Below are 18207 nucleotides of genomic sequence, written 5' to 3'. Positions count from 1 at the left end.
TGGCTGAAGCTGCTGATACTGCTGTTAGAGAGGAGCCTCTGAGGTTAATGAAGGTTTAGCAGGACTGCAGAGGAACCAGCGGCTGCTCCAGGATGTGTGCTGGAACGGTGGTGTCAGGGCTGGCGGTGTTGATAGTAGACATGTCTGTTGCGGTGTTGGAGTCAGAGTGTGTGTCTGTTGCGGTGTTGGGGTCAGAGTGTGTGTCTGTTGCGTTGTTGGACTCAGAGTGTGTGTCTGTTGCGGTGTTGGGGTCAGAGTGTGTGTCTGTGCTGTAATAGCGTCGCCTCAAACCGTTGAAGACTTCAGCCAGAAACACGTGACCGTCCACCTCGTACGCGCTGACGTCCGTCTGCTCCGGCAGCAGGCGGCCGCTGGCGATCAGCTGTTTAAAGGCCTGAGAGGTGAAGCAGCGGTGAAATTTAAATCTCATAAACAGGAAGTCAGAATCAACTTTATTCGTCAAATATGTTTATGCACACAAGGAATATTAATATTTCTCTAGCAGCTCTTAATTTTACAAACAAACAGATCCAAAACAATGTTTATGAAGACACACTGCAGCCAAAACAAGTAAACATACAAACATAAACATAAAACTATTATATACATACAAGTTGGTGAAAAACAGATATATATATTGATATATATGAAAATAACAACATATAATCTCTTATACAGGTCAAACGGTGTGTAAGAGTGTGAGGCATGCTTGAATAAATACTGAATGGACAAATATAAACTACCTAATATGGACAGTTTATTGCTAAAACTAATGCAGTCTAACACAACAGCCTGTAATATTATTATAGAAGATTTACTGTTCATTCAACTTTATGTCATTTTGGATTCTGTAGTTTGTGTTTCTTTATGTTGACAGACGTTTCTAAGGCAGCATTTATTGCAGAGCTGTTGTTTTAGCTACGTGTACCTAATAAACTGGTGAACTAACAGGATGTGTAGAGACTGTGTGTGTGTGTGTGTGTGTGTGTGTGTGTGTGTGTGTGTGTGTGTGTGTGTGTGTGTGTGTTACCCGGCACACAGGCTCCTCCAGGTGGTTTCCCCAGATGTAGATGTGTGTTAGAGGCGTGTTAGCCAGAGACAGCAGCCCCTCCGTCCTGATGTTGTTACTGCAGACTGACAGTCTGACAGACACACACTGTTTGTTTGTTATATGTTGATATTGTTGGTAAATTTTGATAAAATAGGGAGGTCAGAGGGGGGAATTCCTCTTTAATGTTGCTAGAATGATATTCTTCAGAGTGTGTTGGACTCACTCTCTCAGGATGCAGCCTGGCCGGGTCACAGCCTCGCTCAGGTACACCGCGCCCTCGTCTTCAATACGATTGGACGACAGATCCAAGACCTCCAGGCTCGGATTCTTCTTCAGCACCTCAGCGAGATGGCGCACGCCGTCCCGAGTGACACGGTTACTGCAGACAAACAAGATGAGACCAACAGGAAGTTGAGCAAACGGGATCAGAAGGATTTTAAGGATGAAACAGGGTCACTGGATCTGGATGTTTGTGTTCCTACCAGCGCAGGTCCAGGTAGCGCAGGCTGTGGTTGAGCTGCAGGCCTTCAGTCAGCCTCTCCATCCCGCTGTCAGTCATCCCCATCTTCCCCAGGTGGAGCTCCACCAGGCTGCTGTTCACCGCCAGCATCTCAGAGAGGTGCACCGCCCACTCCTCCTGAGACACACAGGTGAGACTGCTGATGGACTGGACTCATACTGGCCTCGTATCATACATCAAATATGACAGAAACTGAAGAAAAGACACTGAAACCAGATTTATTTTCTGTGTTTGACATCACTGAGTTGCTCTGTGTGTTTGTACCTGGTGGCTGAAGAGCAGCGGCCGGCTGATATCGACAGAGCGAAGACTCTTGTTGCTCTTCAACACGATGGTGAGCGCCATCACGCTTTGAGTGGCCTGCAGGTCAGAAAAACTGGCCTCTGATTGGACGGTCAGTCAGCTTATAATGCTTCATAACTGCAGACAGACTGTGTGTGTGTGTGTGTGTGTGTGTGTGTGTGTTTACCAGGTCGCAGTCAGCCAGCTGCAGCTCCTGCAGCGTGTTGTTTACCTGCAGCGTGCTGGCCAGGTGCATCGCCCCGCTGTTCCCGATCTTATTACCTGACAGCCTGAGAGACAACAAGCTGCTGTTTCCCTGCAGAGAGAAACAGAGTATATTTACTTAATTACTGGACTTAAAGGATACATATTCTATGTTTTTCTTGTTGTCAATAAATCCTGTGAAAAGACACAAACCAATAATGATTTGATCTACTAACTAGTATTGTATCTGCATCCAAATCCTGATTATTCCTCTGTGCGGTAGACCTCTGTTGTTGTCCAAAAACTACTAAAAAACACGTCAATGAGCCACATCACTGCACTGGATGACATGTTCCTTCATCACCATGAACACACACTGTAGTTTATTTTGACTCAGTCACACACACACACCATCCTGCTGCCAGAAATACTCACTAGAGCACCTGATGTAGTCCCCAACAAATGCTCTTTTTCCTCCAGTTTATTTGATTTGATCTATATATTTGTGTAGGAACCAATGAGTAGAGAAGTCAGATAAATTTAAAGACAGACTAACACACTGTTGATTTGTGTCTTTATTTTAATTAATTCAAAATAAGAAAATCATATAATAACATCTCCCTTATCCTTTAAGTACCATTTGTTAAAAGTAAAAGTAAGCAGTAAGGATGTCCACAAAATAAAGAGAATGATTCCAAAAAAAGTCAAGACACCCTTTTTCTTCAAGGTACAAAAGTTCAAAGTCCTTTATTCTATTGGCTACATGATAATAATGGTCAAACTATCACACACTCAGACAACTGAATTAATTAAAAGCTTCAATCAGAACACACACGACCACACCTGGTTCCTTCATCACATCTGTACTCAATAAACAAACAGTATGTCACTGATAATTGTAAAGAAAATGCAGTAAAGATGACTTTTATACAGATAGGTTCTCTTGAAACCATTTACTGTAAGGAGAAAGGATGTCTGTAAACAGGTGTTGTGTGTGTGTGTGTGTGTGTGTGTGTGTGTGTGTGTGTGTGTGGTGTGTGTGTGTGTGTGTGTGTGTGTGTGTGTGTGGTGTGTGTGTGAGAGATATGAACCTGCAGGCTCTTGGCGAGGGCTTCAGCTCCGTCTGTCAGGATGTCGTTGAACATCAGATCCAGACGGTTCAGAGCTGAGTTTCCTTCCTGCTCAGTGAAAACAGATAAACATCAACTACAGCTGCAAAATTAGAGAATATTAAACCACTAAAAATACCAAATAGAGTGTAGAGGAAGTGATTATTTGTTTTAAACTTTTAACATCAACCTGTCTATAGAATCTGGCTCATTTATTTCATGACGTTCATTAATTAAATCCCTCGTTACCTGCTTACCTGTAAGAGATCAGCAAGGTGTCCGGCACCTTCATCTGTTATGTTATTGTAGCTGACATCAAGCCCTGTTTATATGAAACATTATGAATTTAAAATAAAGTTCAAAACTGGATCTAAAGTCTTCACCTGGATGTGACTGCTCACCTGTCACACTCGTGTTGTCGCTCAGACATTTGGTGAGAGCAAGAACGTCGTCATCATCGAGTCTCTGAATTTGTCTCAGTCTGTCGTTTCCTGACAGGTTTAAAGTCACATTCCTGCCAAACACACAGCAGAGTTTCATAGGTTTTATGATCAAACACCTATTCAGCTTCACACAACTACTAGTAGATTTTAGATGCTTTTGGCAGGAAATAAAATCACAAAAAGTTGTTAAACAGCTGCTATGTTTAGTGTCTTGTATTAAATAACTTGATAAAAGCTTTTATTGATGCATTTGAACCTCAAAAAGAAAAAAAGAGACATATTACAACATAACACATAAGTCAGTGCTCCAAATAAAACCAAATGTAATTAACTATTATTAAAATATACACTGATATACAGTCTATGGACATTTCTATTTAACATAATAATTAAAATATTTCCATAATTTAAACATTTCTGTATTTGTCGTGACTTTGTTTAATGTTTGATGGGAAGCAACACTGAAAAATAGGAAATTGTAAATTTGGAAATAAGTCTTGAATACTTTTCGTACTTGAGTTCATTTTACTCCTACAGTTATATTTGTTTACTTTTAAGTAAAATGCAGAATGCGGGACTAATTGTACGATGTGATGTTAGATCAACCGCTTTGTTTTATTTATTTATTTAGACCTTATTGTATAATTTCTAGTAGGAACATTGAGTATGTATTCCTCAAGAAACAGAAACAGATGAAACAACAGCAAGGCTACAGTAACATTGTACAATATAATACTATTACTACTACTAATAAAATATAAAAATAGAAAACCTCAATTTTATTCGGTGGTACCTGAAGGCAGCATTAGCTCCGTTAGCTAACAGCTAGCTATTAGCTAAAACCTTGTTTTCGTCGATCATTTCGACACTTACTCGGTTGTTCTCGTCTTCTTTAAAACTTCTAAGACGTGCGGGTTTATTTTTATTTGATGTTGAGCGCAGACAGCAAAGTAAACCTCTGAGATACTTTGACCCGCCATCTTTATCCCCCGCAGTAGAGTTTGCGTTGCCTGGCAACCAGGGAGGATGACGTCACGCGAAGGACAAAAGAGAACATGACGTCAGAAGAAATTTTATAGTATTTTGGAGTAAATTGTTAATTTCTATGACACACTAAGTCTTTAGCGTCTTTTAAAACTCTTCTTAAAACTTTTTGTCTTTGAGAAAACTTTTGGAAATGTTTGTTATGTTTTATTTACTGATTTTACACCTATTAATTGATCTTTAAATTATTTTTACTTCTTTGCATTTGATTGTTTTATTATTACTATTATTGTGCATCTTCTATTGTTACTCTGTACTTCTGCCTTTACCTCTCTGCTCTTCTTTGCCTTATTTTTATCTGCCTTGCTGGTTTTATTTTCTTTTGTAAAGCACTTTGTAACATTGTTAAGAAAAGTGCTATATAAATAAAGTTTATTATTATTATAATTGTATATTCTTAAAATCCAATGTTTTATTACTTAATCCAGATCAAAAACCAAAAGAATACACAGAATTAATGTTAAATGTTCTATTTTTAGTGAGTCCTTCTTTATTTTACTTCTATACATATTAAATATTAACATGTCAAAGTTTATATTCTGTTTGAATGTGTTCTTTTGTTTCATGTTGTCACTTCTCTACTGTCTTTTGTAAATTGTATTTAATATTTTGTCAATAAAGTAAAAAAATAAAATATCCAATTTCCATGCTTAAAGTGAACTTAAAATTATTATTTCTTGTATTTTCTTTGATTTATATTCTGTTGATAAAGTTAAAAAAAACTCCCATCTCCATGCTGAAACTGAACCTGATGCTTTGTTTATATTTGTTGTCAACATGCAGAAGCAGCTTTAACACCTTTTATATCTGCTGGTTTAAGTCAAGTAAACATTTAATTACATTTGACCATCTACAGAAACTTTCAGTATTATTTTTAACTAAATATGAAGCGTTTCAAACAGAAATATGTCACATTATTCTGTTTTTAACCAGATAATGTTTTCATAAAACCCACTGAAGTGAAATAATTACAATGAAATAAAAGTCATTAGAAGACAAACACTGATGAGGTTTTGACAACAAGTGAAAATATTATGAAACTGTAAACAATAATCAATTAATTCTCAACGTTTTTCTGCTTTATTAACTGACACAAACACCTGATTGTCCCTTTTTATCTTTAATTTTATTTTCCTGGTGTACAGTTTTTATACAGTAGTGAACGTATTTATGTAATTCACATTTCTGTACAAGTAATGCAGACGTTTTCTCCTCTAAAATTAAAAAACAAACAAAACAAACAAAAAAACACCAGAAAGAAAAATAAAGCATGAAAAAAACAAACAAACAAACAAACAAACGGCTACTTTCAAGTGGATCAAACAGTTTTTCTGCTAAAACCTGAAACAGCTGCTTTAAAAAAAAACCTATAAAACACAGAAACAAAACTCTCAGTTTGCATCAACATGGCTGTGTTTACATGAATAAAGCCACCGTCACATGTCAAACACTTTATGATAAATAAGAAATGATCTCATGGTGATAACTAGTCTCCTAATAACTACGTTAACTATTAAAACTACGCAACAGCTGTTCTGTCACATCTTAACGTGATCAACAGTCTTCTTTACGTTAACGATTCATCCAACCGGCTGCAGAACCGAACATGAACTCAGCGTCGCGTCGGAGAGAAAACGTCGTTAGTCTTAACTTTGTTTTTTTTGGAATTTAAGCGTCTGAAACTCATCAGCAGATAAACTGGTTTCTATCTGACGTCACTGGGATTAAACGTTTTTATCATTCAGCGAGAAACATCTCAACATCAGCTTCAACATTTTTAGCACAAACTGCTTTAAAGTTTCCCCTTTTCAACCTAATATTCGCAGCTACTGAGAACCTTTAAGAACAAAAAACTCAGAAAACAAGAGAAGAAAAAAAAAAGTCACTTTTGCAAAATCCCTGTTTGCATTTCTGAGTAATTTAAAAAAAAATAAACAACAACAAAAAAAACAACCACTTTGATTGAAATGCAGTTTCCTCAAATGACAACAGAACACAGATCAGTTCATCAGTGTTGTTCTGATGTTTGGATACGAACACGTTGAGCTGCAGAACAACTGAAACTATCAACTACAGATTCAAACTATTCAAAAGTTGCTTCTCTTCTTGTTTGATCAGCTTTTCTGTCTTTACTCTCTTTCCTTCTGTCATTTTCTCTTCTTGTGAATAAATCTGCTTCATCTCTGCTTTATTATTCCAGCTCACTTCACGTCTTAGTTAAAGAATGACAACAGTGTTTATATAAATCACAGGCTCCAGACATCAGGTCTGTTAACGGATCATTCTTTTACATCTCAGGTCTCATTTTTGTAGTTTTCGGCATCACTTCTACGTGTGATAATCACATTATTTTAACTAAAAAGGGACACGTCAACATCACTTCTATTAAGTTCAACGAGGCAAAAAAAAACACGTTTAAATTCAGTAGAGTTGCGACGTTTAGCTGCTGTTTTGATATTCAATCGTTTTTTCAAGCAAAAATGTTTGATTTGATGAATAATCGACTTCATTTGACGACTTTACGTTGAGTGTTTTATTCACCTGACGACTGATTGATTAATAGAAAAACTATCCAGATGATCTTTCACTTTATTTTAGGGTTAAACTGAAAGTGAATGTTGTTAATAATCCTTCATTGCACAGTCTGCACACAACTACGGCAAGTACAGCAGGTCAAACTTAGACCAAGATGTCAGTGATGGATGTTTATAAAGTAATAATATGACTTTAACCTGACTGTTCTCATTAGTGATGTCAGCTTATTGAGGACGATGTTATTAATATTTATAGAAATAAAGCACAAATTGACAAAAATAAGACCCAAATGATCCAAACGTCCATCAGAGTGACCGTGAGCGCTGACGTCGATCCAGACTGTACGTTAACGAGTGTCTACTGGAGTGATGTCACACTCTCACTGCTGCGGAGCGTTGTGGTCGGTGTCCACCGTCCTGATGATGACGATCTGCTCCAGGCTGGTGGCGGGGGAAGGCGGCGGCCGCAGCTGCTCCACCAGAGCGTGGAGGGTGTCCGAGTTGATGGTCTGCTCCTGGTCGGCTTCGAAGGCGACCTGGTCGGCGGTGCTGATCGGCGGGTGGGCCGGCTCCGCCTTCAAGTCCTGGATGATGGCGGTGCTGGTGGAAGCGTCGGTGGCGTCGGCGTCTGCGGGGTCGGCGGACGGGGCCATTGCTTTGGGGTTGGGCGTGGCTGGTTCTGGGTTGGGAGGCTCGCCTTCAGGGATGGAGGCCAAACCTTTGTTTTCCTGGGAGAGTTTACTCTGGACGAAGGCCACCGGATGACTGGAGGCCAGGAGGACTACTGCTCCACACACACACACACACACACACGCACACACAGACACACAGACACACAGACACACACACACACGCACACACACACACACACACACACAAACACACACACACACACACACACACACACACACACACACAAACAAATACAAAGTTATTAAGCTGAACTTCTGCTTCAGTGTCAGACTGAATTTACATGTTTGCTTTCATTTAATAAAATAAACATCTCAGTTCTACTTTGACATCAATCTGACAACAGTAATGTAGCAACTGATGATTATTTTCATTATGGATTAATCGTTTGGTCCATAAAATGTCACAAGATGTTGAAAAATGTTGATCAGTGTTTCCTGAAGCCCAAGAAATGTCTGTTTTGTCCCGACTAACAGTCCAAAACCCAAAAATATTCACTTTACTGTCACAGAAAACTAAAGAAACTAGAAAATCTACACATTTGAGGAGCTGGAATCAGATTTTTTTTATGTTTTTTTCTTGAAAAACAACTTCAAACGATTAATTGATTATCAAAATAGTTGCTGATTAATTTTCTGTTCACACACACACACACACACACACACACACACACACACACACACACACACACACACACACACACAGCTCACCAGCTCTGGCTCTCTCCTTGTGTTGTCGCACTTCATCAGCGTGAGCTTTCTCCTGGTGTTTGATCATGTTCTTCACGCTGGCGAACCTGTTTCCACACAGCAGGCACTGCACACCGGTGTTCCCCTCTACACACACACACACACACACACACACACACACACACACACACACACACACACACACATACACACACACACACACACACACACACACACACACACACACACACACACACACAGCAACAGTGTGAGAAAGGTTGGATCCTACTATCATCTTCGGTAAAGTTGATGCTTCGCTGACTGTGATTCGACCACAGCTGAACTTCACTCGGTCGTCAAGAACTGTTGATTATTTTCTCCATTAATTGTTTGGTTTATAAAACAATTAATGGAGACCGTTTCAGTTACTAGAGGGTGACGTCTTAACAGCCCAAAACATTCAGTTTACTACCACGTATGACAGAAAAGCATTAAATCATCACAATGAGGCTGAAACCAGAAACATTTTGGTGTTTTTGCTCAAAAATGACTGAACTGATTATTCATTTACCTTAATAGTTGCTGATTAATTTTCTGTCAATCGATTAATCGATTAATCATTACAGCTGTAGTCTGAAATCACTTCCTATTGACTGTATAGTTCACTATGTTTACAGTCCACTAATTTAAATGAGCGTCTGAATTTGAGTGTAAATTTATCCGCTATTTAGCGTCCACAGCATGAACGCTACTTCCTGCAAATATTACCACACAGCACAATCAAAATTATATTTTACACTTAGTTTATGAAACTAACAGCCACAATGTTCCTGAACCAGCTGGGTAACAAGTAGCACGTTATTTATTGTTGTTATTTCATTCTTCTCATTCATTACTTAAAGCTGCATTAACCAATGATTCATCCACAGTTCTGACACATCATCAGCTTTTAAGTTGATGTGTTGAACTTGTTAGCAAACAGTTGCTTATTTCCACATCCAGCAGTTACGGAGCAACATTATCATTCATGTGGAGTCGTGTTTCTGTCCACCTGGTGAATGTAAGTCCAATATTCACTCTCTTTTAGCTGTTTTTACTCTCTACCAACTCCTGAGGGAAATATCTGGCTCTTTAGCTGCTAAATGCTCCACTATGTTCACCAGCTAGTCTACAGCTAACTGTGTCTGTTTGGTGCTGAGCAGGTAGTGTACAGCGGCTTTATACAGCTTTTCTCTCTGAAAACGTCGCTATGAGAGACGCTGAGAGTGAACCAGAACAGTAAAGTTGCAGCCAGACAGATAAACAATGAGCTGAAACTCACTATAAAGCTCCGTAAAGCCTCTCTTGAGGAAACTCACCTGGGTGAAGTCGTCGCATGTGTTTCTTCAGTTCGGACGACGTCACAAAACTTGCGTCACATTTTGGCTGCGAACATTTGTACGGAGTCTCACCTGAAACACACACACACACACACACACACACACACACACACACACACACACACACACACACACACACAAATTCAGCAGTGTGACATGAGGAGGAAGCTGCTCTGAGACAAAAGCCGTTAAATCTCTTCTCTCTGTGAGGAAACTAAACCAGTTCTACTCTGAAACTCTTCCCCTCTCGTTAACTTACTTCCTGTCTCTCTCTCCCGGATCAATAAAGGTGTGAAAAGTTTCTCACCTGTGTGTTTTCGTGCGTGAGCGATGAGAGAGGAAGAGACGGAGAACGACATGCCGCACAGATCGCACTGGTACGGTTTCTCCCCCGTGTGTCGTCGCTTGTGATAGGTCAACGTGCTGGACTGAGCGAACGCCTGACCGCAGACGTCACACACGTACGGCTTCTCACCGCTGTGAAGTCTGCAGCGAACACACACACATACACATACACATACACATACACATACACACACACACACACACACAGTCAGGGATGCTCTATGACATACTAGATACATCAGTACAATAATCTTCAGGTAGAAGCCAAAACAAAAGAAAGTGAAAAGGTGATACAACATTTAACACTATTTACATAACTGATTGTTTAAGTTGTTTTTTTAAGCAAAAACAACAAATATTTGATAGTTTCAGCTTTTTAAATGTGAGAATTTGCAGCTCGACATTTGATGCCGTCATCTTGTTCTCTGCTGTCATCGACATTGAATGATCATTAATGAGGATCAGTGGATGATGAAAACAGTTAATCATTTAATTACACATCTTCACACTGACACTGAAATATTGGTATAATTTTACAGTTATTGATTTATTTTTGGCCAATTATTACAGCTTCTCTTTTCCTTCTAGTATATTCACTTGTTCACTGATGATACAGCTGAACAATTACTTGTTTTTAAACTGCAAGAACCACAACTTTTATCTTAGTGTGACTGACATTTCCTACTCTTTATTTTAGTTTTATTGCTTATTATAATTATAGTTATTATCATTATTTCCGTTTCTATGTTATATTTTTATGACAGTTTCAATGTTTGTTCTGTTTTATAACTAGATTGTGACATACGTACCAGTATCAGATATTTACAACCGCTTTATTACTGTAAATGTTGTAAAATTATTTTTTTAAAAAAGGTTAAATGATATATTTAAAGAGTAATATAAAGCAATTTTATGTCAAATATAAAATCTATGTAATATCTTACACATTATGAGCAAAATCTATGTTTCTGTAGAAACTTTAATTTAATTAGAAGTTGAGTTTTGTCAGCAAACGGCTTCGTTTTATCAAAATATATTTGTGGTTTATCTTGATACAAACTTCTCTTGTATAATAATTCAAACAAAAAAAGTTTACATTCAGCCTGTACGTACATATTAAACTCATAAAAGCAATACAATAGTCTGATATATGAAGCAACGCAGGTTACCATGACGATGCACTCACAGTTCAATCACAGGTGATGTAATATAAAGCGAAGCAGCGTTTGTACCTGATGTGAATCTTGTAGTTGGACGAGGTGGCGAACTTGAAGCCGCAGCGTTCGCAGGTGTACGGCTTCTCCTCGCCGTGGTGCATCCGGCGGTGAGCGACCAGCTGACACTTCTGAGCAAAACACTTTTCACAGTCGGAGCAACTGAACGGCTTCTCGCCTGTAACCAACACACACAGAGAGAGAAAGAAAGACGAGGAGACGGAGTTTAGACTGGAGGAGAAAAAAGAAAACACACCGATCTGATATAAAATATAATAACTGATCAATTAATTCTAAAGATAAATTCATCAGTATTGATGTGTTTTGTTTGGTCAATCAACTAATCAGTCGATTGACATTTGATAAATGACTGACATCGTCTAGTTTCAGCTTCTTAAATGTGTTTTCTGATTTTTTTTATCATTGTAAACTGAATTATGGCCACAACTATTGATAATTTTCATTATCAATTAATATTTAGTCTATAAAACTTCAGAAAATCAGTTTACCTCCAACATGACGTCTTCAAATGTCTCGTTTTATCCGACCAACAGTCAAAACCCCGAAGATATTCAGTTTAATATAATAATAATAATAATAATAATAATAATAATAATAACTTTATTTATATAGCACCTTTTAAAAACAGAGTTTACAAGGTGCTTTGACAGACAAAGTAAAAGTAAAGACATGAAACAGAAACAATAACAGATCTGACCTCAGAAAGATGGCGGCCGAAGGCAAAGAAAGACAATAAAGACAGAAAGACGATCTAAAGACAACATTACATAAAAGCAAGTCTGTAAAAGAAGTCAGTGATTCTGCAGCCTGATCTCCTCTAGCAGGTCGCTCTAAAGTTGAAGCTCCTTTAGATTTAAGCCTCGACTTTGGAACGGACAGAAGGGCCACCTGAGGATCGTACGGGTTCAGCATATCTGTTATGTAGCTCAGAGCTTCAGACCCAGACGTGCTTTAAAAGTGATCACTAAAATCTTAAAATCAATTCTAAAACGAACAGGAAGCCGACGGAGAGAAACCAGAATCAGGGTGATGTGATGTTGTCTGTTAAAACCAGTAAGAAGCCGAGCTGCTGCGTTCTGGACTAGCTGGAGGCGGAACAGGGATGCAGTGATCTAGTCTGGAGAAAATGACGGAAAGTGGTGGAGCATCGGCTTAATTCTGGAAATGGTTCTGATTTGGAGGAAGCAGGACTGGTTCAAAACTTAAGACCTGAATCCAACAGTATTCTGAGATTTCTGGCGGTGGGCTTCATGTAGGTGGATAAGGGACTGAGACTGATGCGGTTATTTGGATGATGTCGGGTCAAGAAGAAACAGCAAAATCTCACCTTTGAGAACCTGGAATCATTCAAGTTCTCAAGGAATTCAATTAATTGATTAATTGACAAATCTTTGCAACATTAAACTGAATATTTTGGGGGTTTTGGACTGTTGGGAGACATTTGAAGACGTCATCCTGCCTCTTCCTACTTTAAAAGTCACAGTTTTCTGATGTTTTATAGGCTAAATGATGAGTTGATTCGTCTCTTTAACAGACGCTCTGACAGGTGTATTGATGACCCTGCGGTCGGCTCACCTGTGTGAATGCGCAGGTGTGTCTTCAGCTGTGTGGCTTGTCTGAAGGTTTTGGAGCAGAAGATGCAGGAGAAGGGTTTCAGCCCGTTGTGGATCTTCTCGTGTCGGTGGAGGCTGCTGGCGTCCTTAAACAGTTTGTTGCACTCGCTGCACGAGTGCAACGTCTGTAACGTCTGCTCGTCCATTCCCGTCGGATCCTGTTCCCCGATCTCGCCCTCGCCCCCCTCCGCCTCGTCGTCCGCCCCCAGCTCGCCGCTGTCTTCCTCGTCGTCCTCCCCTCTGGTCCTCCTCCTGCCTCGCCCCCTGCCCCTCCCTCTTCCTCTCCCCCGGCCGCGGCCTCGCCCTCTCCGTCCCTCTCCTCCGCTGCTCAGTCGGGGTTTCTTGGCCGCGGATTCGTCCTGCGAGGGGCTCCAGTCCGCCGACGTGTCCCCGAGGTCCTTCACGCTTGTGTCAGAATCTTCCACGGTGAGATCTATCCTTTTCACACCTCCTCTTCCTCTCCCCCTGCCTCTTCCTCTGCCTCTCCCCCTCCCCCTCCCCCTGTAGCTCTGGGTTTTAGGTGTGTCGTCGGTGGAGCTGCTGGGCTCCGCCTGCTCTCCGCTCAAACGTTTGGGTCTCCCCCTGCCCCTCTTCCTGGCCAGTCCTCTACCAGCGCTCCTCAGCGTAGGGTTGTACTCGTCATCGCTTTTGTCTCCCTCTTCCACGTCTGCGTCTTTGGCCTCGTTCTCCTGCTCTTTGCCACCGTCCTTTGCCTCCTCCTGCACCGCTGCCGCCGCCGCCCCCGCCCCTGTGACGGAGACGATAGACAGGGCGAGAGGGGAGCTGGGGTTGCTCCAGGAGCCGGCGGGACTGGGAGGAGAGAGACCAGCTTCCGACTGGGACTTTTCGCTCTGCTCGGACCAGTGGGGGGTTTCCTCCAGATACTTTGTGGCCTCAGACATCCCCAGAAACACGGCGGCTCGACGAACGGCGGCTTGTCTGGTACTGAAAACACCAAAATAACAAATCAGTTTGTGTAAAACTTCATTTATATGTTTATTTTTTCCCGATCTACATTAAAAGCAGTTTTACCTGCTGAGGTTCATCTGTCCTGTGTAGATAAACTCCAACAGCTTCTCCAGAGAATAACGACTGACTTTGTCGGGATCCAAGGTCGTGACATCCTGACCCTTTTCAGCCTGGGAGGAGAAGTACTTGCTGAACGCAGCCAGGATGTTGCGGTGAGCTCTGAACTCCACGTCTCTCACTACAATGGTGATATCACACAGGAAGTCCATCTCCCGCTGCTCATGTAGACGCTGCAGAAGCAGCTTCCCATGACTGCTGACCTGAGTCATCGCTGCTGCCTTGACGACAGAGGAGACAGTCGACATGATTATTACATCATATTATTATGACCACGGATCAGTACAGAGGTTTTTATTTTCTATGTAGGAGATGTTGACCTCTGAGAGGCGCTGCAGTCAATTATTACATTACTATAATAATTATTAATAATATAACTATTATTATCATTATATCCAGTGATTTTTGTATTATTATTATTATTATTTGTTTTGTTTGTTTTTATTTCAGGTTTTTTTTTTAGTTCTTGTCGTGTTTTCTCACTTCATGTGTCGACCTCTGTTTTGTGTTTATGCAATAAAAATAAATAAATAAATATATAAAATAAAGAAAATAAAATCAATTGAGAATATTTCTAAGTTGTTAATTTCAGGGGAAATCATCTTAATGAAACCTATAATTACACAGTATTAAATAATTTTAAATGTTAAAAGACATTCCATGTATAATTTGTTTGTGTTTTCTTGTTGGTTTTTCATGTTAAGTTTATTTGGATACATGTGTAATAACAAAGAGCAAAGATGAATTGACCAAAACAAATATAAATGTAGTTAAAACACATTTGAAGGATCTTTTAATATCCAGTATGAAGAGGAGGAACGATTACAGCAAGGAAAACCTCTTTACTGTTACCATGGATACCTGACTGATGCTTTAAGACAAACTATCCTTTAAAATGTCAAAATAAACGGGAAGAATCTTTGAGTCATTTTCTCAAATATCTGGACTGAATCTGTTGAGTTGAATTTGAAAAGCATTGATTAACTGTGTCAATAAAAATAATACTCAAAAACAAAACAAAACAAAACAACTTACAGGAAATATTACAAATATTTACAAACTGTATAATGACTCTTTCTCTTCATATTGTATATTTAAGTGTAAATATTGTAATTTAGCCTTTATTTGCATTTGTTTTCTTTTTCATCTCTTTGTTTTTGTGTTTTGATTTGTTTTATGTCGAGTGGCTGCTGTGGCATTTTAATTTCTCTTTTTGATAAATTAAGTTTTTATCTATGTATCTAAACTGTATTTAAGGCTTAAAGGGTTTATTTAATGTAACTTAAGATACTTTTAACACTTTTTCATCCTATAAAATAAATAAACCTGTAAACAACAGGTTGACTCACCTGGTGAGAATCCAATATCAGACCTAGAAAACACAAAGAAAACAAAACATTTCAAACAAAAACTGGACAAACAAACATCAGACTGTTTTACTGAATGTTAATATTAAAGTTCTGACTGACTGTTATTTATTCTTTCTCAACTTTATTGAAAACAGTCAAACTCAAAAAACAACAACATATAAACAAGTATGAAGAACAAAAAGAGGAAACAAAGTAAAATGTTAAAATAAAAATAAAAACATTCAGTAAGAGGATTGAAGCTTTTTATATTCAATAAAGAACTAAATAAAACAGGAAGAGGAACAAATAAATAAATAAATAAATAAATAAATAAATAAACAAATAAATAAACAAACAAATAAATAAATAAACAAATAAATAAATAAATAAAGGGAGACAGATTAATAATCAAGTAACATTAGTCAATAATTTTAAATGTTTTAAACATTGTTTGGGTCTTTGTTGCTTTTTCATTTTGCTGCTTGACTAGAGAATTATAATCAAGCTCAATATCAATTATTAATAAGGTAAAGTTTGATTTTCTATTGATTAATTACATTTGATGTGAATGGAATTTGTCAGAAAATTGAAATAGTTGGATTAAAAAGCAAACATTCTTGTTCATTAAGCTTTTTTCAAACTAAATTAAAATATCACTACCATAAAGTGACCATCTGAACAGTTTTTCTAGATAAAACATTTTGCACATCAATCCAAAAATATTTCAGAACACATACAACGGAAATATCAGTGAAAACTGTTTCTTTGTTTAAACGACACAAATCACAATAATAATTAATATTCAGTTTAAACCTTTACAGAACGAGCTGCACAAGATATATTCTATGTAAAATTTTAAATTATACCTATTTTATTTTATTGATAATACAATATTTGTCTTCTTCTGTCTTGTTTAAATGTCATCGCACCGTTTGTCTTCCTCTTATTATTATTATTAATATTACTATTATTATTATCATTATTGTTAGAGATGCACCAACACCGATATTGACTCAAATAGCTGGATCTGGTATCGGATACCATTATTTTAATAAATAACAATTCAATATATTTATATCTATTTATTTATTTGTTACATTTTGGGAGAGTAATGTTTAAGTTAAGCCTGATGTTGCCGTTCACACAGTGCGACAAAAACAGCTTATTAATTAAACACTGGTATCAGCGATACCCAGAGCCCAGGTATCGGTATCGGGACTGAAAAAGTTGGATCGGTGCATCCCTGATTATGATTATTATTATTAATATTATCATTATTATTAATATCTGGCCAGCTGACGTCACTGAGCAATTCCTGCCCTCCTCCCCCCTCTCAGCCCACTTTTATCATTTTTATGCAGTGGGTGGAGTTAAGCTCAGACCTGAGGGTGACTTTAATATGAACATCCAACTTTGTAACATTATATATATGTGACAGAAAATAAGGAAAAGCATAACAGGTGCCCATTAATATAAAGTCCTGACTTACTGTCAGTAGTGTCAGTCACAGCTTCTCCTCCTCTTTAATAATCAGATTGTAGATTCTTCTGTTGGAGATGGTTGAGAATTTAAATGAGAGTTTTAGGAAGGCAGTTCATGGGGAATAATAATGAGAATAGTGTAAATAAACACATATTAGCAGATGTATTCCTTTGAATCAGCAGCTGACAGGTGAGATGGAGGAGCAGTTTTGGAAAATAAAAGCTGCCGCCTGCTTCCTGAGCAGGCCTCCATGTCCGGCTAATGCTAATGCTAACAGCGGCGTCGTAGGTCGGTTTAAACGACTCCGGGTGGGTGTTTGAGGCTTCACATGTATTCGTGAATGCTTGGTGAGCTGAACAAGCCACATCAGGAGCGGTTTAACTCATTGAGCGTCTCACCTGAGCAGCAGGTGTGTGAAGCTAAAGCTAACTGTAAAGCTAACTGTTTTCATAGTGGCGAAAAGCGCGGAAAACATTGTGCTCTTATTTCGAAGGTTTGACGGTTTGTACCGGCGGTGTCGGCGTTAAGTTGGCACAAAAAATGTTAGAAAAGCTTATTTCCGCAACAAGCCGCACAAACACGTCGTTCATGTTAAGAAGTAACTGCTGCAAATGCACCGTTTTAATCAAACGCAAAGTAAATAAAAGCAGAAAAGTACCTTCTAATATCCGCGATCTCCAGCCATTATCCCGTGACGTCAGGAGTTCTCGCGAGACCTCGACGTTCAGCAAAGATGAGCGGCTTGTTCCAGATGGACACCGCCACTGCTGCACGACGGACGGGAGTCTGCCCGGTTTCTATCTGGATCCTATGATACACAACAGAGCAGAACAGAACACAGCGCGTTTTATTAACTTAAAGGACGAGTTCACAATTATTCAAGTCTGTCTTATAACAACAGTCAGGTGTCTAAATGAGCATTAAAACATGTTTTTCTTGCTGTAATCATTCCTTCTGTTCATACTGACCATTAGAGGATCCCTTAACTGATGGGGAGCGATATCCACAGTCCTCCTTCTGTGCAAAAATATATTTAAATTAAAGTTTATCTGAAGCTAATATGAAGCTTCAGCGTTCAAATGAGTCAAATCAAGTAGATATCTTTCAACGTTACAGTCTTTTTAGTGCCAAAGTCCCTCTTTTTGTTACTAT

At 38.8% G+C, this 18207-nt stretch overlaps 2 protein-coding genes across 5 annotated transcripts; both read right to left on the bottom strand.

Moving 5' to 3' along the window:
* Positions 1-11: 11 nt before the first annotated feature.
* lrrc34 (leucine rich repeat containing 34) lies at positions 12-4604 on the bottom strand. 2 transcript variants are annotated; one of them, XM_067577688.1, is made up of 10 exons: positions 4483-4604; positions 3568-3680; positions 3424-3488; positions 3149-3235; positions 2041-2169; positions 1836-1931; positions 1534-1688; positions 1275-1430; positions 1031-1142; positions 12-394 (listed from the first exon to the last, which is right to left on the bottom strand). In XM_067577688.1, the coding sequence occupies exons 1-10, from the start codon at positions 4587-4589 to the stop codon at positions 56-58; spliced, it is 1359 nt and encodes a 452-aa protein (XP_067433789.1). In that variant the 5' UTR covers positions 4590-4604; the 3' UTR covers positions 12-55. The 2 variants fall into 2 exon arrangements, with proteins under 2 accessions (XP_067433789.1, XP_067433790.1); XM_067577689.1 differs by having other exon boundaries at positions 1534-1685.
* A 1117-nt stretch (positions 4605-5721) lies between these two features.
* mynn (myoneurin) lies at positions 5722-17774 on the bottom strand. Of its 3 annotated transcripts, none has more exons than XM_067577971.1 (10): positions 17714-17772; positions 17063-17120; positions 15574-15596; positions 14171-14445; positions 13101-14083; positions 11523-11682; positions 10253-10431; positions 9925-10017; positions 8588-8713; positions 5722-7971 (listed from the first exon to the last, which is right to left on the bottom strand). In XM_067577971.1, exons 4-10 carry the CDS (start codon positions 14434-14436, stop codon positions 7568-7570), a joined length of 2211 nt encoding a protein of 736 aa, XP_067434072.1. In that variant the 5' UTR covers positions 14437-14445; positions 15574-15596; positions 17063-17120; positions 17714-17772; the 3' UTR covers positions 5722-7567. The 3 variants fall into 3 exon arrangements, with proteins under 3 accessions (XP_067434072.1, XP_067434073.1, XP_067434074.1); XM_067577972.1 differs by lacking the exon at positions 17714-17772 and adding an exon at positions 17454-17696; XM_067577973.1 differs by lacking the exon at positions 17063-17120 and having other exon boundaries at positions 17714-17774.
* Positions 17775-18207: the final 433 nt, after the last annotated feature.

This window comes from Thunnus thynnus, chromosome 21 (assembly GCF_963924715.1).
Source record: "Thunnus thynnus chromosome 21, fThuThy2.1, whole genome shotgun sequence".
Classification (NCBI taxonomy): domain Eukaryota; kingdom Metazoa; phylum Chordata; class Actinopteri; order Scombriformes; family Scombridae; genus Thunnus; species Thunnus thynnus.
This window is presented reverse-complemented; position numbering and strand designations above follow the sequence as displayed.